General features: G+C 41.8%; 1 protein-coding gene across 1 annotated transcript in view; it reads right to left on the reverse strand.

Annotated features, from left to right (window-relative positions):
- LOC126416364 (uncharacterized) overlaps window positions 1-25,365 on the reverse strand; it is a 90,065-nt gene that overhangs the window by 32,963 nt on the left and 31,737 nt on the right. The window contains exons 3-4 of the mRNA XM_050084043.1: window positions 14,742-14,848; window positions 2,654-2,829 (exon numbers count right to left, since the gene is read on the reverse strand). Coding sequence (XP_049940000.1) covers window positions 2,654-2,829; window positions 14,742-14,848 — 283 coding nt within the window. The remainder of the gene's footprint in view (window positions 1-2,653; window positions 2,830-14,741; window positions 14,849-25,365) is intronic.

The following is a 25,365-nucleotide window of genomic DNA, read 5'->3' on the forward strand; positions in this document are numbered from 1 at the left end:
TCAAATCGCAGAATGCGGATGGGACAATACAGACAAATTTCATCTCTATACAATGACTCACCTCTTCCAACAAAACATAACCGATGCCCCTCTCCGAGAGAATCTAATCTGCCTGATATCCGCCCTATCAGCTCTGTTTCATCCCTATCCCACCACAAATTAAGGCTTTCCTTCTCTCCCCACCTTTCTCTTATTCCTTACCCTTTTTTATAATGGCCTAGTAGTCAACGCAGCTCTATTTCGTTCTGCTTCCTTATTATCCACCCCATATCTCTTCTCATCTGAAACTAGGATTCACCTGATCCACTGTGCGAAAGCCATACCTATTAATTTACGCAGCCTCTAATCATCCCTCTTATAAATTAGTCCTTCTCCTAGGCAGATTCCCTCTTTATCATTGAATATATAGTGCTTCATTTCAATGCCTTCCCGTTTTATGCATCACCTTTTAATCTGGAAAGGAGGGAAAGTCTGTAGTTATATTTTAACACTGACCATGGAAGCAAAATTTTAATATATTTCTAGTCATGTAAATTATTTACCTTTATAATAGTTTTGTATCTATTTGCGTGTTTTAACACCAGTAAGTTGAAGAGAAGACTGTGTTTACTACTGACAGCCCACCCCGCTGAGCATATGTAGCGAGGGAATGAAACAACAAATAAGAAAGTATGATTGCACCATGAGGTTATTCCTTTGTATCCTTAGAATAATGCCGATATCTCTCTCACAATTAAAAACTCCATATTCCACTGTGTGATAAATCTTCTGATTTTCAGCCCGTCCATTGTTAACAATCGCTTACCTTGCAGAAAAAATAAGTGGAGTTCCATACTGTATCTACAACATAAAAGAATATTAATAATAATGATGGTTCTGACAGCTAAGTACGACGAATCAAATATTCACAGTTAGATGACACGGCTGTGGTGGTACTTCATGATGGTTAAATATATGGAAAAAGCTATTGCGTTCGCAGTTTTCATAAGGAATTAATATACTATGCAGCTTTTTAGTTAATCATGATGCTGACATGTCCACATAACTTTCACATCCCCAACCAATGCGCAAGATTAACCTAAAACCATCAGAAGAACGAATCTAAAAGCAAAATGAAATATAGAACGAAATGCAATCTCGTTATTCAATTGCCACATCTAGTACATGGTCTCAGGAACACTTAAGGGGCTCCGGAACGCCCTATACTTGCAATGTTAAAATAACGCTTATAAATTACATCTTTCCTCACAAAGTATTTGAGGTAGGAAGTTGAACTTTTTACAGATTATTTATTGGAATATGGGCTACAACTTAACACAGGGATTTTACAAAATTTTAGTTCAGTTATTAAAGATGATTTTTTTTCAATTGTAGTGAAAATTCACAACATTTTTTTTGCAATTTTTTATTTATACATTAAAAAATATACAGTTTTTTGGAAAAAGGCTGTGTTAAATTATGCAGAAGGTACTGTGTAACATTTACTGAAAGTTTGAAACAAATATGTTTGGAAGATCCTTAGAAAACATGTAATTAGTATGAGAAAATAAAAGTTTTGGGAATCGAGCGACAAAGATTGGATTCACTTTTTAGTGCATTCCAGGTCCATAGGATGGATTATCTTCATCCTCTGCAAACTCCTCCTCCAGCTTCCTCTTGTTCCTCCTCCTGTTTACTCTTGCTTGTATTTCTAGACTCTTTACAGCCCTGTCTGCAGCCTGAAGGCTTTCCTTGTCTAAAGCAAGCATCGCTCGTTGTTGTGTTCGTAGATTTTGCTACCATTTTCTTCAGTTGCAGTTACTGCAACACTGTTCCAAAAGGTGGTCATGTATGAACACTTATCACATTTCAGTTGTATTTCACTAGCAAGTCCTACGTGCTTTATTATGGAGAGTTCCAGACCAACTTCACTACAATGAATACGTCTTACACAGTTTGAAAAAATTCCTTTGAGAACCGACATATCAAATATTTCATTCACATCCGATACGCCCATAAAACATTCATAGTTTTCACTCATTGAACCAAGCTTCTTCTGTGAAGTATTTTCTTTCCCACTTTGGCTGCTATGGGCAGGTGTACTTGAGAGGCTAGGTTCACTCACTTGGTTATCGTCTTTATTGTTTACAGTAATAACACATACCTTTGGCTTTCCAACATTTCTCCTTTTCTTAAAAGCCTTCAGAGGATTTCTAATAACTTTACTTTTACTCATTATTATACTTCAACAAAACAGAGACTCAAGAAACAGAATTAATTACGAATATTTTCGAGATAACGACAGAGTAAATAAACATGAAACAATCGACAATCACACCAGCGATATATATTGAACCATCACAGGTTAGCCACAACACATACTTTATCTCACATCACTAAAATGTACCTGATGAACACGTACGTTAATAATAACACCATTTGACAGCAGTTTAACAGCGCCACAGTGGGTCACGCCCATGTAGATCACATTTCAAAAAAAATTTTAAAATAGTTGTAGTCTTCGGAATTGAAGAAATTATATATCTATTAAAAGGTAATAGTCTGCAGATTCAGAAAACGCAAAAAGTAAAAATTGAACTTTTCATGATTTTGAGCCTTTCCGGAGCCCCTTAATAAATATCGGCAATTTAGTACGCCAATCGCTGCTGCTCACCTGCTACGTACTGGTGTCCCCAAAGTGTACTGTGCTGCAAGTACTCCTGGTCACGGATGCTGGGGCTGGGGTTATTGGCCAGGTCTGCGAAGTGCTCGTAGTCCAGTGGGAACTGCGACTCCTCACCGTCCAGGTCCTTGACCGCGCGCCCCGACATCAGCGCCCCCAGGGACATCCTGTGGAGTAAAGCTTTGTAGTGTTTTATATGGTACTAACACAAAACTACCGAACTATCAGTTTAATAAGTCACAGCTGCAAAATACTAACGCGAATTCTTTACAGACGAATGGAAAAACTGGTAGAAGCCGACCTCGGGGGAGATCAGTTTGGATTCCGTAGAAATGTTGGAACACGTGAGGCACTACTGACCTTACGACTTACCTTAGAAAATAGACTAAGGAAAGGCAAACCTACTTTTCTAGCATTTGTAGACTTAGAGAAAGCTTTTGACAATGTTGACTGGAATAATCTCTTTCATATTCTATAGGTGGCAGGGATAAGATACATGGAGCGAAAGGCTATTTATAATTTGTACAGAAACCAGATGGCAGTTATAAGAGTCGAGGGGCATGAAAGGGAAGCAGTGGTTGGGAAGGGAGTGAGACAGGGTTGTAGCCTCTCCCCGATGTTATTCAATCTGTATATTCAGCAAGCGGTAAAGAAAACAAAAGAAAAATTCGGAGTAGGTATTAAAATCCATGGAGAAGAAATAAAAACTTGAGGTTCGCCGATGACATTGTAATTCTATCAGAGACAGCAAAGGACTTGGAAGAGCAGTTGAACGGAATGGACAGTGTCTTGAAAGGAGGATATAAGATGAACATTAACAAAAGCATAATCAGGATAATGGAATACAGTCGAACTAAATTGGGTGATGCTGCGGGAATTAGATTAGGAAGTGAGACGCTTAAAGTAGTAAAAGAGTTTTGCTATTTGGGGAGCAAAATAACTGATGGTCGAAGTAGAGAGGATGTAAAATGTAGACTGGTAATGGCAGGGAAAGCGTTTCTGAAGAAGAGAAATTTGTTAACATCGAGTATAGATTTAAGTGTCAGGAAGTCGTTTCTGAAAGTATCTGTATGGAGTGTAGCCATGCATGGAAGTGAAACATGGACGATAAATAGTTTGGACAAGAAGTGAATAGAAGCTTTCGAAATGTGGTGCTACAGAAGAATGCTGAAGGTTAGATGGTTAGATCACATAAGAAATGAGGAGGTATAGAACAGAATTGCGTAAAAGACTAGTTTGTGGCACAACTTAACAAGAAGGGACCGGTTGGTAGGACATTTTCTGAGGCATCAAGGGATCACAAATTTAGCATTTGAGGGCAGCGTGGAGGGTAAAAATCGTAGAGGGAGGCCAAGAGATGAATACACTAAGCAGATTAAGAAGGATGTAGGTTGCAGTAAGTAATGGAAGAAGAAGCTTGCGCAGGATAGAGTAGCATGGAGAGCTGCATCAAACCAGTCTCAGGACTGAAAACAACAACAACACAAAACTTTAACCGTGGTAGTCTGAGGGGGGGGGGGGGTAGGGAGTGTCTTAGACTCGACTTTTAATCGGGTCGTATGGTGGGCGACAGTCAGGTTGGTACCCCACCATTGTCCAGGGTATCTCCAGACAGATCTTTAGTCAGGAATGTCATTGACTGGGGTAGCATTCAGCGATGAGTCCTACTTCTGACTAGCGAAGACGTGTCTGGAGACGCCTCAGACAGCGGTGGGATACCAACCTGACTATCCCCCGCCATACGACACGACATCTGGGTTGTGATGGTTTGGGGTGCCATTTTATTTCGAAGTAGAACCACTATTTGTTGTCAAGCGAGGCACCTTTACAGCACAGAGATGCATCTAATCTATGCCATGTTTTGTTGGCCTTCATAGCTAAGCCATATTGGGCTTACATTTCAGAAAGCTATTGCTCGCCCGCACACGGTGAGAGTTTCTACTGCTTGTCTTCATCTATGCCAAACCATTCCTTGGCCAGTAAAATCGCCGAATCTCTCCCCAATCGAGAACGTTGGGAGCATTGTGGCAGGGCCCTCCAACCAACTCGGAATTCTGGCGAACTGACGTGACAGTTCTTTACAATTTGGCACAGCATCCTTCAGGAGGACATCCAACAACTACTTACACAAGACCCAGAAATGGACCGTCACGGTGTCGACTCTCTGAATTTGTCAAGCTCTTTGCCTTGAATAAATCATCCACTCCTACTGAAATTGTAATCATTTGTTTGTCTTTACGTGTATCACCCCCCTATCCCCATGAACCATGGGCCTTGCCTTTGGTGGGGAGGCTTGCGTGCCTCGGCGTTACAGATGGCTGCAACTACAACGGAGGGGTATCTGTTGAGAGGCCAGACAAACATGTGGTTCCTGAAGAGGGGCAAGCAGTAAAGGAAACAAAAGAAAAATTCGGAGTAGATATTAAAATCCATGGAGAAGAAATAAAAACTTTGAGGTTCACCAATGACATTGTAATTCTGTCAGACAGCAAAGGACTTGGAAGAGCAGTTGAACGGAATGGACAGTGTCTTGAAAGGACGATATAAGATGCACATCAGCAAAAGCAAAACGAGGATAAAGGAATGTAGTCGAATTAAGTCGGGTGATGCCGAGGGAATTAGAGTAGGAAATGAGACACTTAATATAGTAGATACGTTTCGGTGTTTCGGTATTTGGGGAGCAAAATAACTGACGATGGTCGAAGTAGAGAGGATATAAAATGTAGACTGGCAATGGCAAGGAAAGCGTTTCTGAAGAAGTGAAATTTGTTAACATCGAGTATAGATTTGTGTCAGGAAGTCGTTTCTGAAAGTATTTGTATGGAAGTGAAACATAGACGATAAATAGTTTGGACAAGAAGAGAATAGAAGCTTTCGAAATGTGGTGCTACAGAAGTATGCTGAAGATTAGATGGGTAGATCACATAACTAATGAGGAGATATTGAATAGAATTGGGGAGAAGAGGAGTTTGTGGCACAACTTGACAAGAAGAAGGGACTGGTTGGTAGGACATGTTCTGAGGCATCAAGGGATCACAAATTTAGTATCCCATTTTGATAATTCCTTGGTGGTGCGTCGCTTTTTGCCTTAGAGTGTATCCGATGTAAGGAGTCCCCTCATTCTGCCGATGGTTTCCTCAGACTGGAGGATCTTATTGAATTAAATGTACCATCATGCCTTTTTAGCGCAAAGCGCCCTTAAGAGCAGAAAAACCATCGCTAATCAAGGCCATGTTGATGCAGAAGTCAATGAAAATCACTGCATTAAAGGCACTTGTTTAACCATGAACAGTGGTCTATAACTGAAAAAAAGTTGGTGGTTATCCCGCCATTGCTAAAAGATTCCTGTTTAGCCCCGATGCGCATCTCCGGGAGAAGACTGCTTAAGGGGAGATGTCTGAGTGCGAGCTGGAGCGTGAAATATCAGAATATGAGTCGCATACATGAAATGTTAACTTACACTGTGTAGTGTAGTGTAATACATTATGCCACCTTGCAACAAAGCATGTGCAAGCACGATAGATATTCCCACCATCTGATAAAGTGAGAGGACCCATTAAAATTTAATTAATTCTTTTTTTATTTATTTACTCGTCAAGTTGAGGATCAAATCTCCAAGGCCATGGAAAGTGTCAGTACATGAAATTACAATATAAAAGTAGTAACAGATTAACTAAAATTTTTATGAACCTGGAAAAAGTCAATCCATAAGTTAAGTAAATGCAATCAGCAATACAACAAGAATCACTCCTCGACAGAATAGGAGTGACCCATGAGGAAACTCTTTAGTTTCGATTTGAAAGAGCGTGGATTATTGCTAAGATTTTTGAATTCGAGTGGTAGCTTATTGAAAATGGATGCAGCAGTATACTGCACACCTTTCTGCACAAGAGTGAAGGAAGTCCGATCCAAATGCAGGTTTGATTTCCGCCGGGTATTAACTGAGTCAAAGCTGTTTATTCTTGGGAATAAGCTAATATTGTTAAGAGGAACTGATGGTAAGGAATGAATATATTGATAGGCCAATGTCAATATACTCACACTCATGAACAGGGGTAGACAAGAGGTTCGTGAAATTACACCACTTATTGCCCGAAACTCCCGTTTCTGAGCCAAAAATATACATTTAGAATGGGAAGAGTTACCCCAAAATATAATACCATACGACATAAGTGAATGAAAATAAGCAAAACAGACTAATTTTCGTGTTGAACGAATAGCGCTCAAATATTAAAAATTGCAGCATTAAGTCTCTGAACAAGATCCTGATCGTGGGCTTTCCACGACAATTTGCTATCTATCTGAACACCTAGAAATTTGAAATGTTTAGTTTCACTAGTAATATGCCCATTCTGTGAAATTAAAACGTCAGGTTTTATGAATTGTGTGTTGGAAACTGTAAAAACTAAGTCTTACTGTGATTTAGCATTAGTTTATTTCCTACAAGCCATGAACTTAGGTCATGAACTGCACTATTTGAAACCGAGCCAATGTTGTACACAACATCCTTTACCACCAAGCTAGTGTCATCGGCAGGCATAAATATTTTAGAGTTACTCATATCATTTATATAAATAAGGAACGGGAGTGGCGCCATCACTGAGCCCTGGGGCACCCCACACATGACTGTACCCCACTCAGATCCCACATCTCAGGCATTCTCAACAATGTGAATAATGACCCTTGGCTGTCTGTTGCTAAAGTAAGAGGTGAACCAATTGCGAACTACTCCCTGTGTTCTGTAATGGTCCAACTTCTGGAGCAATATTTTGTGATCAACACAATCAAATGCCTTAGTTAAATAAAAAAATATGCCTAGAGTTTGAAACCTTTTGTTTAACCCATGCAGTACCTCGCAGAGAAAAGAGAATATAGCATCTTCGTTCGTTAAACCACTACTAAAACTGAACAGTACATTTGATAGCAAATCGTGTAATATAAAATGATCAATTATCCTTACATACACATCCTTTTCAATAACTTTAGCAAACAATGATGGCATAGAAATAGGTCTAAAATTATCTCCATTATCCCTTTCTCTCTTTTTATAAAGTGGGTTTACTACTAAGTACTTTAATCCTTCAGGGAAGTGACCATTCCTAAAGGAAAAATTAAAAATTTGGCTAAATATAGGGCTAACATGTGCACCACAGTACATTAATATTCTGCTAACCACTCCATCGTAATCATGAGAGACCTTAGTCTTCAGTGATTTAATTATTGACTCAGTCTCCCCCTTGACTGTATCACAGAGGAGTATATCAGACATCAATCTCGGAAAGGCATTTGCCAAGAAAGTTATATGATTCCCCATAGAAACTAAATTATTATTTAATTCAACAGCAACGCTCAGAAAATGATTGTTAAATACTGTACATATATCTGCTATGCTATTCTATTTGCATACCACATACTCTTTGGGTTCCTAATAACATTTACAGCACCTTACAGTCTTGTTTGTAATGGGCTACTGTAGCTTGACTGTGACTACGTCTAAGATATTGATATAATTTCCGCTTTGTTCTAGACGATATCTTTATCACACTAGTCAGCCACCCAGGCTGCCTGCTACTGCTATTACCCCGTTTAGAACGTTCTAATGGAAAGCAACTCCTAAAGAGCACGAGAAATGTGTTAAGGAAAGCTTTATATTGATCATCTATGTTATCGGCACTATAAACATTGTGACAATCTTGTTCCTTGACAAGGTTTAAAATACTCTCTACTGCTGTTGGATTAACTTTCATACATAATTTGTAATTATATGTGACATTTTTTTTTACTACAAAAGTCTTTTAGTGTGAAAATTTCTGCATCATGGTCTGAAAGGCCATTCACCCTTTTACTAACAGAATGCCCATCTAATAAAGAAGGACGAATAAAAATATTGTCTATGGCTGTGCTACAGTTCCCCTGCATCCTAGTGGGAGAAAACACAGTCTGCATCAGATCATATGAATTTATGAGATCTACCTATATCCTTTTTCTTGCACCATCATATAAAAAATTTATATTGAAGTCACCACACATAACTAATTTGTGGTACTTCCTACAAAGTGAATCAGGAACTCTCTCTAGTTTGAGCAGAAATGCTCTGAAGTCAGAGTTAGGGGACCTATAAACAACAACAATTAGAAGTTAAGTTTCACTAAATTCATCTGCCCCTGCACAACATTGAAATATCTGTTCAGCGCAGTGCCGTGATACGTTTATGGACTCAAATGTAATAATGTTTTAGCTTTGTCTTCAAATTACGTGTTGATTGATATAGGTTAAGTTCTAATTGGCCCAGTACTTCAAAAGTCAATTTAATTAAAGGCTGATTAAATCATATCAAATGAATTTTCTGCGACATTTAGACACCTCCACAGGCTTGCTTGATAACAGCACTCCTGGCTTGGGAAGAGATTATAATATTCTTATGACTGATTTAATTAATATAGAATTGAAATAATGTGGCATATTGCTGAAAGGTCAAGGTAACAGTTAGTTTGAATTTTAGTCCTTCTTCACCATCGCAATATTTATGTGAATACAGACACGAAAGTTTTCTGTATTGAAATAAATATAAAAATATGTGGTAAGATAGGAGTGGGGAAAAAGCAAGAGCAGTGTAGGATGCGTATTCAAAACGTAACGGCAATTTTGTAATTCACCGGGTTTTATTACTCAGATTGACGAGATTTTTCGTTGTATCTGTGCAGTGTTACCTATATCGGATATTTCGTCTGTTCTTCTGTGTTATGTCTATCGGATATTTAGTCTGTTCTTAGCTATCAAAAAGTTACATGTGTTTAGGTGCAGTGCACGATATTTTATTCTGTACAGTGACGTCAAAAATAATCTAAAATGCCTGTAAGGCTGTTGTAGGGTAGGCTGCGTTGAGAAATAATGCTAAAAAAAATTTGACACGTTGCGCCGTTTCTGATTTACTTAGCACTGAAGTTAGGCAAAAGGCCGTAGCGCGCGCAATTTCATTTGACCCATCAGTTAGAATCACTGTCAGTTGTTCTCATTCTCATAGCGTAGATGATAGGGCACGGGATTGCTCAGCCTTTGGCTCGTGTTCGATACTTACTACCATCCTACTTTGAATTTTTGGTATCGCTATCTAGTTCGGTTTTAGGAAATCAAACGATGAACACGTTCGGCAGCACAGTTTCTACCGGGCTGCTTGAATTTGAGCGCGCAAGGTCCTGATTGGCTAATTTCGATGCTAATCGACTGGGAAATAGCACAACGTACGCCCCCATCTCGTGGTCGTGCGGTAGCGTTCTCGCTTCCCGGGTTCCCGGGTTCGATTCCCGGCGGGGTCAGGGATTTTCTCTGCCTCGTGATGGCTGGGTGTTGTGTGCTGTCCTTAGGTTAGTTAGGTTTAAGTAGTTCTAAGTTCTAGGGGACTGATGACCATAGATGTTAAGTCCCATAGTGCTCAGAGCCATTTTTTTTTTTTTTGGCACAACGTACTGCTTTCTTTTTTAAAGTCATCATCTGCACAAAGTACCCTGTACCATGCTTACAAGATTGTCAGTCTGTTTCTGACCATTCTGTATAAATATTAATCACGCAGTTAGTATAAAATTGTTCGATAAGAACGGAATAGAGAGCAACAAAGTTTTAGAAACGCAAAATATTGCTTTTGGTGACCCTGCAATAAATGAACAAATGGCTTACGAGTGGTATGAGAGTTTATAAACAGGTCCTTGTAGATGACTAGCGGCCTGATGGTCACAGCACATCTTAACCAAGGAACTCGAGAAAAAACTGAAAGAAATGATTATGAAAGATCGGAAAATCAGAGTCAGAGAAGTCGTCAATCGTGTTGGCATATAAATTTTTTCTTTTCAGAATTTTTGGGTATTTAACGTTTGCGTGTTCAAATTGTTCCGAAACTGGTGAACTTCTAACAAAAATAGCGGCGAATGCCAATTGTTCAAGAGTTGCAGTGTGAAAAATGATGCAGAACTACTGAAAAGTGTCATAACAGCTGATGAAACGTGGTTTTACGAATTTGTTTTCGAAACTAAGGCTCAGTCCCGCTAGTGAAAGCATTATAGATCGACAAGACAGGAAAAAACTCGACAAGTGCCGTCAAATATGAAAGTAATGCACACTGTTTTCTTTAATTTTAACGGTAAAGTACACAAACTGCTCTTACCACAACCTTGAAAGATAAATAAGGAGTACCACTTACACATTCAACGCCGCCTACGTGAAACAATGCGAAAAAAACCCACCTGGATTTGTATCGAAAAAAAATCATTGGTTCTGCTCCACTATAATACACCTGCTTCGAAATCATTCCTTGTTCGTGACGCTTTGTTGAAAGACGGTAATGAAGTGGTATCCCATCGTTCATATTCATGGAAATGGCCCTGCGTGATTTTTTTCTGTTCCAAATCATAAAAAGCCTCAAAATACCATCATTTTATAAACATTTTTTACACTCTGCAGCTCCCTCTAGTACAATGGAAGTTATTCATTGATGTCTTAATAGACGTCCTATCATTCTGTTCCTTCTTCTCTTCAGCACTTTCCATAGACTCCTCTCCTCGCCGATTCTACGGAGAACTTCCTCATTGCATACCTTACCTGTTAATCTAATTTTCAACATTCTTCTGTGGCACCACATCTCAAATGTTGTTATTCTCTTGTGTTCCGGTTTTGCCACAGTGCATGTTTCACTACCATGTAGTACTGTGTTCCAAACGGACGATCTCAGAAATTTCTTCCTCAAATTGAGGCCTACGGTTGATGTTAACAGAATCCTCCTGGTTGGGAACGCCCTCTTTACCAGTGCTACTCTGCTTTTGATGTCCTCCTTGCTCTGTCGGTCATGGGTTATTTTGCTGCCTAGATACCAGAGTTCCTTAACTCATCTACTTTATGGTCCCCAATCCTGATGTTAAGTTATTCTCATTTCATCTACTTCATATTACTTTTGTCTTTCTTCGATTTACTCATAATCCATATTCTGTACTAGACTGTATTAGACTCTTCATTCCATTCAGCATTTACTGTAATTCTTCTTCACATTCACCGAGAATAGCAACGTCATCAGCGAATCTTATCTTCCACTCTTGAAACTTTCTTTTATTTCCCTCATGTCTTCTTCGATGTATAGACTGAACAGTAAAGGTGAAAGACTACAACCCTGTCTTACACCTTTTTTTAATGCGAGCGTTTCGTTTTCGGTCTTCCGCTCTTATTATTCCCTCTTGGTTATTGCAGAGATTGTAAATTACCCGTCTTTCCATGTAGCTTACATCTATGTTTCTCAGAATTTCGAACGTCTTTCACAATCTGACATTATCGAACGCTTCTTCCAGGTCGACAAATCCTATGAACGTGGCTTGGTGCCATTATTAACCGCAACGTCAGAAGTGCCTCTCCGGCGCCTTTACCTCTCCTAAAGCCAAACTGATCGTCATCTAACACATTTTCAATTTTCTTTTCCATTCTTTTATAAATTATTCTTGTCAGCAGCTTCGATGCATGAGCTATCAAGCTGATTGTGCAACAATTCCTGCACTTGTCAGCTCTCACAGTCTTCGGAATTGTGTGGGTGATATCTTTCCGAAAGTCAGATGCTATATCGCAGTCTCATACATTCTGAACACCAACTTGGAATATTATATATCCCTTCTGCCTTATTAGGTCCTAAGTCTTTCAACGCTCTTTTAAATTCTGATTCTAATACTAGATCCCCCAGCTCTTCTATATCGACTCCTGTTTCTTCTTCTCAGACATACTTTCCCCCCTCATAGAGGCTTTCAATGTGTTCTTCCCACCTATCAACTCTCTCCTCTGTATTTAACAGTGGAATTCCCATTGCTTCCTAATGTTACCATCCTTGCTTTTAATTTCACCGAAGACTGTTCTCACTTTGCTGTTTCAGTCGTTTCGGCACTCGTTTCTTCACATTTTTCACACAGCCTTTACGGTTTAGCTTCCCTGTACTTCCCTTTACTTGATTCCTATGTGCTTGTATTTCTGTATTCCTGAATTTCCATGAATATGTTTGTACTTTCTTCTTTCATCGACCAGTTGAAGTACTTCTTGCGTTACCCATGCCTTCTTCGCAGTTACCTTCTTTGTACCTATGTTTTTCTTTATAACTTCTGCCCTTTTTAGAGATGTCCGCTGGTTTTCAACTGAGCTGCGACTGAATTGTTCCTTACCACAGTATCTATAGCATCAGAGAACTTCAAGTGTATTTCAGCATCCCACTTCTTTGTGCATTTGTTCTGCCTGTCTAGTGTCTTCTGTCTGCTCTTCATCACTACTAAATTGTAACCTGAGACTATACCTGCTCCTCGGTACGCCTTACAATCCAGTATCTGATTACAGCAGCTCTGCCTGACCATGATGCAATCTATCTGTAACCTTTATTGTATGTCGGGACCTTATCCAAGTACACTATTTCCTCTTGGGATTGTGGAACAGAGTATCCGCTAACAGTAGCTGAAATTTATTGCTGAACTCAATTAGTCTTTCTCCTCTCTCTCATTCCAACTACCAAGCGCACATTCTCCCGTAACGCTTACTTGTACTCATTTCCCTACAACCGCAGTCCAATCCTCCCTTTGCGTACTGAACTAAAAAAAAAAAAAAAGTTCAAATGTGTGTGAAATCTTATGGGACTTAACTGCTAAGGTCATCAGTCCCTAAACTTACAGACTACTTAACCTAAATTATCCTAAGGACAAACACACACACCCATGCCCGAGGAAGGACTCGAACCTCCGTCGGGACCAGTCCCACAGTCCATGACTGCAGCGCCATAGACCACTCGGCTAATCCCACGCGGCCGTACTGAACTACCTGTTCGATATCCTCATATACTTTCTCTGTCTCTTCATCTTCAGTTTGCGTCGTTAGAGTGTGTAGCTGAACGATCATTGTCGGTAGTGGGTTTCCGTCGATTCGGATGAGAACGAACTTATCACTGAAGTGGTCACAGTACCTCACTCTCTGCCCCACCCCTATTTACAACGAATCCTACCCCGTTATACCATTTTCTGCTGCTGTTGAGATTATGTTATACTCATCTGACGAGAAATCCTGTTCATTTCATCTCACTGATCCATACTATATCTAGAATGCGCCTTAGCATTTCCCTTTACAGATTTTCTAGCTTCCCTACCACGTTAAAACCTATGACATTCCACACCCCGACACGTTTTCGCTAGTTACTCAGTTTTCCTAGCGGTCACCTCCCCCTTGAAAGTCCTCTCCCGAAGATCTGAATGTGGGACTAGTCTGCGATCTTTTGTCAGTGGAGAGATCATCAAACCATTTGTTCAATTACCGGCCACATATCCTGTGGGTAAACTGTATGTGTCTTTAATGCAGTGGTTTCCATTACCTTCTGTTTCTTCATGCCGTTGATCATTACCTTTTCTTTTGCCTTTATTGACAGTTTCCCATCCCAAGGACAACAGAGTGCCCTGAAACTCTATCCGCTCCTTCGCCCTGTTTGACACCGCCATCGGCTGAATGAGGGTGAATTCTCATGCCGGAAGTCTTCGGCCGCCGTTGCTAATGACTTTATGCAAAGTTTGAGCAGTGGCGGGATGTGAGCCGGGGGTGTGTGGACTATTTATTACTAATCAAAGAGGCTACCCCTAGACCACGGGTAAAAATAAGACTAAAACCGCACCGTTAAGTGCTAAAAGCTGCCCCAGAGATGGAATTCCAAAAGTGTTTCTGGGTTTGGTGGAAGAGTTAACATGGTTCAAAATGGTTCTAAATGGCTCTAAGCACTATGGGACTTAACATCTGAGGTCATCAGTCCCATAGACTAAGAACTACGTAAAGCTGACTAACCTAAGGACATCACACATATCCATGTCCGAAGCAGGATTCGAACCTGCGATCGTAGCAGCCGCGTGGTTCTAGACTGAAGCGCCTAGAACCGCTCGGCCACAATGGCCGGCTTATAATATTCAATGGTGACTATTTCGAAGAGGACAACGTTGATGCAGATGAATAAATAAATTATTTTCAGCAAACAAAAATTAACTTTATTTCTTAGAGCACATCTCGCATATGCCGTGTTGGACAAATGGGTACTCACCTGTTGGTATCGGGGAAGTCGATGTAGGCAGCGTCTGCCGCGTCCGCGAGATCCTTACCCATGCGATCCACCACCTCCCTCAGAAGCACATCAGGGAGGAGTGCCTCCTGCGAACAAACAGAAAACACTTTGTGGTGGACATCACTCAACGTAGAGGGGTGTTTATTTTGAACATCGCTAACGATCTAGAAGCTGTAGTAAATTTATGAAATTTAATCGCAGTGTCGGATTCTTTCTGAAATTAACTGAATTAAGTGTGAAGATATTATCTACTGTTAAGAATGACTGGGACTCGAATCCATATTTCCCGCTTGTCGCGAGCGATCGCTTCAGCCACTTTGGCTTCCGGAGCACGCTACCAGAACCGACCCAAACTTCAGTATATCATAGTGTCTACGATCCCATCGATCGCAACTTTACTTGGATTTCCACCACATGCTTTCAAAGAGATAAATGAAATGGTTCAAATGGCTCTGAGCACTACGGGACTTAACTTCTGAGGTCATCAGTCACCTAGAACTGAGAACTACTTAAACTTAACTATCCTAAGGACATGACACACATTCATGCCCGAGGCAGGATTCGAACCTGCGACCGTAGTGGTCTCGCGGTTCCAGACTGTAGCGCCTAGAACCTCTCGTCCACCCCGACCGGCTCAAGGATACAAACGTAGTTAACCTTAGTATTACGATTATTGTTATTCCTATCGAAGTTTGTAAAACTTGTTTTTAACAATGTCCGAAGAAAAAGACATTGGTGACGATCTTGAAACTGTGCTAAATTACGGATGTTCCTGTTTCGAGTCCCGGGCCGCCACAAATCCTCATATGCCACCAACTAGTCATATCAGGAAGATTCTGCAGCTGCGAGTTAATATCACAATTAAATGTGTTATGTATTACCCACCAGAGTAAAATAAAAATTTAGTGTCATGAAGCAATGGCTTCACATGGATTAACTTTTATTCACACAGATAAGCTTGACATTGGCGGCCGAAGACTTCCGGCATAGGAAGTCACCCTCGCTCTGACAACGGCCCTGTCAAAGAGGGCGAAGGAGCGGACAGAGTTTCAGGGGCACTCTCTTGCATTTAGGTTGGGGAACACCCCCTAAAGGCGGAAGAATCAGCAATGATCAACGGCATGAAGATACAGAAGAGAATGGAAACCACTGAATTAAAGACACGTAACGTGTATCCACATGACATGTGGCCTATAATTGAAAAGTGTCATGATAATTACTCCATTGGCAAAAGATTCCGAAATAGTTCACCATTCGGATTTCTGGGAGGGGACTACCAAGGGGAAGGTGAGCATGAGAAAAAGGATGAACAACCAATGAAAGGATGACGTTCGAATCGGGGCGTGAAATGTCAGATGCTTGAACGTGGTAGGGATGCTAGAAAATCTGAAAAGGGAAATGCAAAGGCTCAGTCTAGATATAGTATGGGTCAGTGAGGTGAAATGGAAAGAAGACCAGGATTTCTGGTCAAATGAGTATGCTGTAATATCAACACTAGTAGAAAATGGTATTACGGGAGCAGAATTCATTATGAATAGGAAGGTAGGGCAGAGAGTGTGTTATTGTGAACACTTCAGTGATAGGGCTATTCTTATCAGAATTGAAAGCAAGCCAACACCGAAAATGATAGTTCAGATATACATGCCGACGTCACAAGCTGAATATGAAGAGATAGAGAGAGTATATGAGGATATTGAAAGACTAGTACAATACGCAAAGGGAGATGAAAATGTAATAGTCATGGGGGACTGGAATGCAGTTGTAGAGGAAGGAGTAGAGAAAAAGGTTACAGGAGAATGTAGGCTTGGAACAAGGAATGAGAGAGGAGAAAGTCTAACTGAGTTATGTAATAAATTTAAGCTAGAAATACCGAATACTCTGTTCAAGAATCACAAGAGGAGGGTGGTATACTTGGCAAAGGCCAGGTGATACGAAATATTTCAGTTAGATTACATCATAGTCACACAGAGATTCCGAAAGCATATTCTGGATTGTAAGGCGTACCCAGGAGCAGATATAGACTCAGATCACAATGTACTAGTGATGAAGAGTAGGCTGGAGTGTAAGAAATTAGTCAGGAAGAATCAATATGCTAAGAATGAGATACGGAAGTACTTAGGAATGATGAGATACACTTCAAGTTCTCTAAGGCTGTAGATAGAGCAATAAACAATATTCCAGTACGTAGTACAGTTGAAGAGGAATGGGAGTTATTAAAAAGGACAACCACAGAAGGTGGAAAGAAAAACATAGATACAAAGAAGGTAAGTGTAAAGAAACCAAGGATAACAGAAGAAATACTTCAGCTGATCGATGAAAGAAAGAAGTACAAAAATGTTCAGGGAAATTCAGGAATACAGCAATACAAGTCGCTGAGGAAAGAAATAAATAGGAATTGCAGGGAAGCTAAGACGAAATGGCTACATGAAAAATGTGAAGAAATCGAAAAAGAAATGATAGTCGGAAGGATTGACTCAGCATATAGGAAAGTCAAATTAACCTTCGGGGAAATTAAAAACTAGGGTGGTAACATAAAGAGTGCAGTGGGAGTTCCATTGCTTAATGCAGAGTGGAGAGCAGATAGGTGGAAAGGGTACATTGAAGACCTCTACGAGGGGAAGATTTGTCTCATATCGTTCAAATGGATCTAAGCACTATGAGACTTAATATCTGAGGTCATCAGCCTCCTAGAATTAGAACTACTTAAACCTAAGGACATCACACACATGTATGCCCGAAGCAGGATACGAAGCTGCGACCGTAGCAGCAGCGCGGTTCCAGACTGAAGCGCCTAGAACCACTCGGCCACAGCAGCCGCTTGTCTGATATGATAGAAGAAGAAACAGAAGTCGAATTGGAAGAGATAGGGGATCCAGTATTAGAATCAGAATTTAAGAGACCTTTGGAAGAGTTAAGATCAAATAACGAAGAAGGGATCGATAACATTCCACCAAAATTTCTAAAATCCTTAGAGGAAGTGGCAACAAAACGACTATTCACGTTGGTGTATAGTATGTCGGAGTCTGGCAATATACAGTCTGACTTTCGCCAAAATATCATCCACACAATTCCGAAGACTGCAAGAGCTGACAAGTGCGAGAATTATCGCACAGGCACCTTAACACCTCATGCATCAAACTTGCTGACAAGAAAAATATACAGAAGAATGGAAACGAAAATTGAAGATGAAGAGGTGTTCGATGACGATCGGTTTGGCTTTAGGAAACGCCCTAAAGGCACCAGGGGGGCAATTCTGACATTGCGGTTGATAATGAATGCCACACTAAAGTGAAATCAAGACAGGGTCCTAGGATTTGTTGACCTAGAAAAAACATTTGACAATGGTGCAAGATGTTCGAAATTCTGAGAAAAATTGGGGTAAGCTATAAGGAGAGACGAGCAATACAGAATATGTACAAGAACCGAGACGGAATAATAAGAGTGGACGAGCAAGAACACGTGTAAGACAGGGATGTAGCCTTTCACCCCTATTGTTCAATCTGGACATCAATAAGCAGTGATGGAAATAAAAGAAAGGTTCAGGAGTGGAATTAAAATTCAAGGTGAAAGGGTATCAATGAAACGATTGGGTGATGATATTGCTATCGTGAGTGAAAGTGAAGAAGAATTACATGATCTACTGAATGGATTGGACAGTCTAATGACCACAGAGTATGGACTGAGTGTAAAACGAAGAAAGACGAAGGTAATGAGAAGTAGCAGAAATGAGAACAGCAAGAGAGTTAACATCAGGATTGATGGTCACGAAATAGAAGAAGTTAAGGAAGTTTGCTACCTAGGCAGCAAAATAACCAATGACGGGCGGAGCAAAGAGCACATCAAAAGCAGACTAGCACTAGCGAAAAGGGCATTCCTGACGAGAGAAGTCACTGGTATCAAACATAGGCCTTAATCTGAGGAAGAAATTTCTAAGAATATAAGTCTGGAGCACAGCATTGTATGGTAGTGAAACATGAACTGTGGGAAAACCGGAACAGGACAGAATCGAAGCATTTGAGATGTGCTGCTACAGACGAGTACTGAAAATTAGGTGGGCTGTTACGGAATGTGGAGGTTGTGCGCAGAATCGAAGAGGAAAGGAATATGTGGAAATCACTGACAAGGAGAAGGGACAGGATGACAGGACATCTGTTGAGACATCAGGGACTGATCTCCATGGTACTAGAGGGAGCTGTAGAGAGAAAATACGCTTCCGTTGTCATATGTACTGTTATTTCATCTAACTTCCAGTGTCAGTCGTCAAGCACGAGAGTGAAAGCAAATTTTGATGTGACGAACAATTGGGGACGAGGGAATGTCCGTGTTCTGGTACTGATAAATTTCGAGCAGGTCGTTGTAATTACGTAGTTCTGTTCCCGCGGCTGCGACGGTGCAGTGCGCTACGTGCCTTTGGTCGGTGACTGCTAATGGCCAAGGCGATCTCAGCCGGTATGTGCCGTCGTGAATCACGTCAGCAGGCTGCTTCGTAATTTGAATAAACTCTCATAAAAGGAAATGTCTGCCTAGATGTAGTGTCTTAGATTTATTTGTGACACTCGTTTTCCACAAGCGCCAACGTAATGCGCATTCGACACAATTTGTTAAAGTTCCATGTTATGTTATGAATTATAAGCATGTATCTTATGTGACCATAGAAATTGTATTTTTATCTTATTATGTAACGTCTGATGACGGGTAGAATGCCTGACGCCTTTCAAGGCCAGTCGAGATGCGAAATATCTGGTCACAGCTGTAATACACTACTGGTCATTAAATTCGCTACACCAAGAAGAAATGCAGATTATAAACGGGTATTCACTGGACAAATATATTATACTAGAACTGACATGTGATTACATTTTCACGCAATTTGGGTGCATAGATCCTGAGAAATCAGTACCCAGAACTACCACCTCTGGCCGTAATAACGGCATTGATACGCCTGGGCATTGAGTCAAACAGAGCTTGGATGGCGTGTACAAGTACAGCTGACCATGCAGCTACAACACGATACCACAGTTCATCAGAAGTAGTGACTGGCGTATTGTGACGAGCCAGTTGCTCGGCCACCATTCACCAGACGTTTTCAATTGGTGAGAGATCTGGAGAATGTGCTGGCCAGGGCAGCAATCGAACATTTTCTCTATCCAGAAAGGCCCGTGGAGGACCTGCAACAAGCGGTAGTGCATTATCCTGCTGAAATGTAGGGTTTCGCAGGAATCGAATGAAGGGTAGAGCCACGGGTCGTAACACATCTGAAATGTAACGTCCACTGTTCAAAGTGCCGTCAATGCGAACAAGAGGTGGCAGAGACGTATAACCAATGACACCCCATACCATCACGTCGGGTGAAACACCAGTATGGCGATGACGAATACACGCTTCCAACGTGTGTTCACCGCGATGTCGTCAAACATGGATGCGACCATCATGATGCTGTAAACAGAACCTGTATTCATCCGAAAAAATGAAGTATTGCCATTCGTGCACCCAGGTTCGTCGTTGAGTACACCGTTGCAGGCGCTCCTGTCTGACGCAGCGTCAAGGGTAACTGCAGCCATGGTCTCCGAGCTGCTAGTCCATGCTGCTGCAAACGTCGTCGAACTGTTCGTGCAGGTGGTTGTTGTCTTGCAAACGTTCCCATGTGTTGACTCAGGGATCGAGACGTGGCTGCACCATTCGTTACACCCATGCGGATAAGATGCCTGTCATCTCGACTGCTAGTGATACGAGGCCGTTGGGATCTAGCACGGCGTTCCGTATTACCCTCTTGAACTCACCGTTTCCATATTGTGCTAACAGTCATTGGATCTCGACCAACGCGAGCAGCAATGTCGCGATACTATAAACCTCATCGCGATAAGCTACAATCCGACCTTTATGAAAGTCCGAAACGTGAAGGTAAGCATTTCTGCTCCTTACACGAGGCATCACAACAACGTTTCACCAGGCTGGTCAACTACTGTTTGTGTATGAGAAATCGGTTGGAAACTTTCCTCATGTCAGCACGTTGTAGGTGTGGCAACCGGCGCCAACCTTGCGTGAATGCACTGAAAAGCTAATCATTTGCCTGTCACAGCATCTTCTTCCTGTCGGTTAAATTCGCGTCAGTAGCACGTCATCTTCGTGGTGTAGCAATTTTAATGGCCAGTAGTGCATGTCGATGGTCATCGCCGCTCAGAGCAACGGTCACGTATAGCATGAAGGTGACACATCTCCCTTCGTTTTTTTTTTTGTGAATTGGATGGTGAATTTGTGGGAAAATGTATTTTATCCCGTGTCTTGCTGAAAAGAGACCTCAAAATAATGTGTTTTCCGTAAACCCGCAGCGAGTGCGAAACTCGAAAGCAGTCAGCAGATGCAGAACTTTTAGAGTGGCCATAATGCATTTATTGTTGGGTATAATTTTCTTAGAATGACAGTACTGTCTTTCAAGGCAATAGCGAATTACAAATATCTAGCCGCTTTTCTCCGAACATCTTGCGATTTACAAAGGTCCAAGGGCTGAGTCATTCTGTTGGGCGAAATGGTGGAACGTGGAGTGCTAGTTTCTGTCAGTACTGGTTGTTTTAAACAGTTGAGTAAGACACTTAAATTGGAAATTTGCAGTAAGTTCCTACGTGACCAAATTGCTGAAGTCATCGTTCCCTACCCCGCGCGGCGTAATGTATGGTCTGTACGCTACCTCGTCGTGGAATGATAGCATGCCGTTATTACATCGTATGGGATCACCTAACAAACGTTTTTCACTTACTATAAATATCAAACGCTGTATTATGTCGCAAGCACAATGTTATGTACTAACGAATGGATTCTCTCTGACAGCCATTGCGGTATCTTCTTTTAGGCTCCTCTAGTTACTATGTAGTTCTGCAAATTGCTCATTGAATCGATAGCAGACATGCCAGATGCCACGTTTACAGTTAATCTTTGGCACTACCATCAGCTATTGTTGCGAATTGTTTCTTGTTTGGCCTCCTCTGCTTACTACGCAGCCCCCAAATTGTGCTCAAAGTCGACAATAGACGTGCCTGTGTCACATTTACAGTTTAATTTCTCCACTACAAAACACCTTCAAATAGTCAATGAAAATAAAGATTAGGGGTTTATGTATTGTCCACAACGAGATTTTTAGTGACGAGGCACATTTTCGGACTGGATTTGAATACGGCAGAAAATCGACCGTTTCTTTACAAAACGACTCTCTTTATATTTTCATGATTTAGGGAAACGAAGGAAAACGTTTATTTCGATGAAGTGGACATGAACCATGACCATTTCGACTGCACGTCGAGCGTCATATCACTGCGCCACCCCTAGGGTTAAATGGTCCAGAATTGTAAACCCTATCGCTTATGAACGACTGTATTATTGCTATTGAGCATCATGGAGAGATTGCTGGGCAACCTGAGAAAAATTCTGGGATTGTTCAAATACGATAGCTCATCTTACAGGCATCGCTGGATCACTATCAGAAGTTGGATGATGCTCTTGAGCCATTCTGCCCAACAGATGTTCCCCCACGCGCCACGAAGACTGGGGTTAAGGCAGTGCACGACACCTCAATACCTCCAGTAGCTGACATTCTCCTCAACATTGTGAAACGCATAAACGAACATTACTGCCCTCAAGACCGCACGTGTTCCATCACTAGACTCAGTGGTGATGGTCCTAACTGCCGCTCTGTGTGCAACATATGTACTGCCATGTGAAGCAGTCGATTTACGATCCATAATAGCTGTGAATCCTTATACCGCTTAGTAAAGAGACTATGAGAGATTCAATGCAATGATTTATAACCCCTCTCCGCCCCCCTCTCCCTGTCACATCCAAGTTCACACCCCTCACAATCCCCAACCCAGTCAATGAATGACCTCTTACCTATGACGGAATAACGAAAGAAAGAAGCCTGACACCATTGACTAAGTTCTGTTCTCCACTTTACCGATATTACAGATAACTTCACCACTCGTTCCCTAATGTGGTCTCTATTCCCTCTAATGTGCAAACGATGCTTCTCGTTGCGCAGTTCTTACTGTGACTGACTGGCTAGTTATGATTAAGAAAAGTAGGGATGCGGTTAGAACACACGCCCTAACGCTGGTAGCGGATGCAAATATTGTGCTCCCGGTGTCTATCTCCGTGGTCCACAGAAAGTCTCCCCACTGTGTCAGTTGAGGTCCAGACGTTGAGTGTGTCCTCTACCGGATCTACACAATGAATAGCTTTTAGGGAGAGTGACCAAGTAGAACGAAAGCTGCGAAGTTCGGACCAAGTTCGGAATCTGCTATCACGATGACTAAGCAGAAATTAAAAATCGCCGCAGTCTTGCTGCCGAATCACCAAGTTTTGCTCTCTGTGGCTCACCACCTGTGCTCGGAGCACTGTACCCGTTCCTTCCCTCGACTAATCGCTGGGCAGACAAGAGACGCAGCTTACAAGAAAAATTATTTGCACTTAAGTTTAACCTCTGATAGCATGTGCAAGAGAAAAGACTCAATAAGATTCGCCCTCGCCTAAGGCACAAAGGGCAACCAAAAACCACCCCTCCAGTAACACCCTGGAGCCAAACTCCCTGTTCAACAAAACTGCAGCCAAATACCAAGCACGCTATTATGTGTTGCTTACCAGATCTCCAGATTTTGGAGAAGATGTCATCAGGCCTGAAACCTTTTCTGCGTGAATTCTTCCGACTCGGGTTACACTCAAAAACAACCTTAATTTGCACCGACTCGTTCGATCTCCATTACTGAAACCCAGCTTCACCCCTGTACATTGTGGGTGAGTGCGTCTAAAAGAAGGGATGAGCTGTCGGTGTCACTGTGCACAAACAGGACCATCACCTGTGCTGCCTTCGTGACGCAGTCGTCCACTCCCACAGTTACTTAATCCGACTTCACGGCACCTAGCCGCGTACCTGCTTGGCATGACTTGAAAGCCGTTTGCTAGACAGGTGTATTATGTAGTGAATGTATTAAACAGGGGCCTAGAAACGACGGAGAGGCTTCGTCCAGCCGTAGCCCTCAGTGGTTCAGAATCCCACAACAGGCCGCGGCAGTCCACCCGCCCCATCGCCGCCCCACACTGTACCCAGGGGCCCCCAAGGTAAAGTCTCATACTAGACGAATGTAACCCCAAATGTTTGCGAGGTAGAATAATTATGGTGTACACATACGTGGAAACGGTGTTTGCTCAGCAATCGCTGACACAGTGTAACTGAAGCGGAGTAAGGGGAATCAGCCAGCATTCGCCGAGCGAATTCTTGCCGAGGACCGGCTCGCCTTCCTGCTCGGGAAGCAGCAGCGAAAGCAAAGAGAGCTTCACTCTAAGTTTAAACGCAGTCAAAACCTCTCAGACAAAGAGAAGCTAAACGATGTCAAAGTTAGCGTAAGGAGGGCTATGCGTGAAGCGTTCAGTGAATTCGAAAGTAAAATTCTATGTACCGACTTGACAGAAAATCCTAGGAAGTTCTGGTCTTACGTTAAATCAGTAAGTGGCTCGAAACAGCATATCGAGACACTCCGGGATGATGAAGGCATTGAAACAGAGGATGACACGCGTAAAGCTGAAATACTAAACACCTTTTTCCAAAGCTGTTTCACAGAGGAAGACCGCGCTGCTGTTCCTTCTCTAAATCCTCGCACAAACGAAAAAATGGCTGACCTCGAAATAAGTGTCCAAGGAATAGAAAAGCAACTGCAATCACTCAACAGAGGAAAGTCCATTGGACCTGACGGGATACCAATTCGATTCTATACAGAGTACGCGAAAGAACTTGCCCCCCTTCTAACAGCCGTGTACCACAAGTCTCTAGAGGAACGGAAGGTTCCAAATGATTGGAAAAGAGCACAGGTAGTCCCAGTCTTCAAGAAGGGTCGTCGAGCAGATGCGCAAAACTATAGACCTATATCTCTGACGTCGATCTGTTGTAGAATTTTAGAACATGTTTTTTGCTCGAGTATCATGTCGTTTTTGGAAACCCAGAATCTACTATGTAGAAATCAACATGGATTCCGGAAACAGCGATCGTGTGAGACCCAACTCGCTTTATTTGTTCATGAGACCCAGAAAATATTAGATACAGGCTCCCAGGTAGATGCTATTTTTCTTGACTTCCGGAAGGCGTTCGATACAGTTCCACACTGTCACCTGATAAACAAAGTAAGAGCCTACGGAATATCAGACCAGCTGTGTGGCTGCATTGAAGAGTTTTAGCAAACAGAACACAGCATGTTGTTATCAATGGAGAGAAGTCTACAGACGTTAAAGTAACCTCTGGCGTGCCACAAGGGAGTGTTATGGGACCATTGCTTTTCACAATATATATAAATGACCTAGTAGATAGTGTCGGAAGTCCCATGCGGCTTTTCGCGGATGATGCTGTAGTATACAGAGAAGTTGCAGCATTAGAAAATTGTAGCGAAATGCAGGAAGATCTGCAGCGGATAGGCACTTGGTGCAGGGAGTGGCAACTGACCCTTAACATAGACAAATGTAATGTATTGCGAATACATAGAAAGAAGGATCCTTTATTGTATGATTATATGATAGCGGAACAAACACTGGTAGCAGTTACTTCTGCAAAATATCTGGGAGTATGCGT

Source organism: Schistocerca serialis, chromosome 8 (genome assembly GCF_023864345.2).
Source record: "Schistocerca serialis cubense isolate TAMUIC-IGC-003099 chromosome 8, iqSchSeri2.2, whole genome shotgun sequence".
Lineage (NCBI taxonomy): Eukaryota > Metazoa > Arthropoda > Insecta > Orthoptera > Acrididae > Schistocerca > Schistocerca serialis.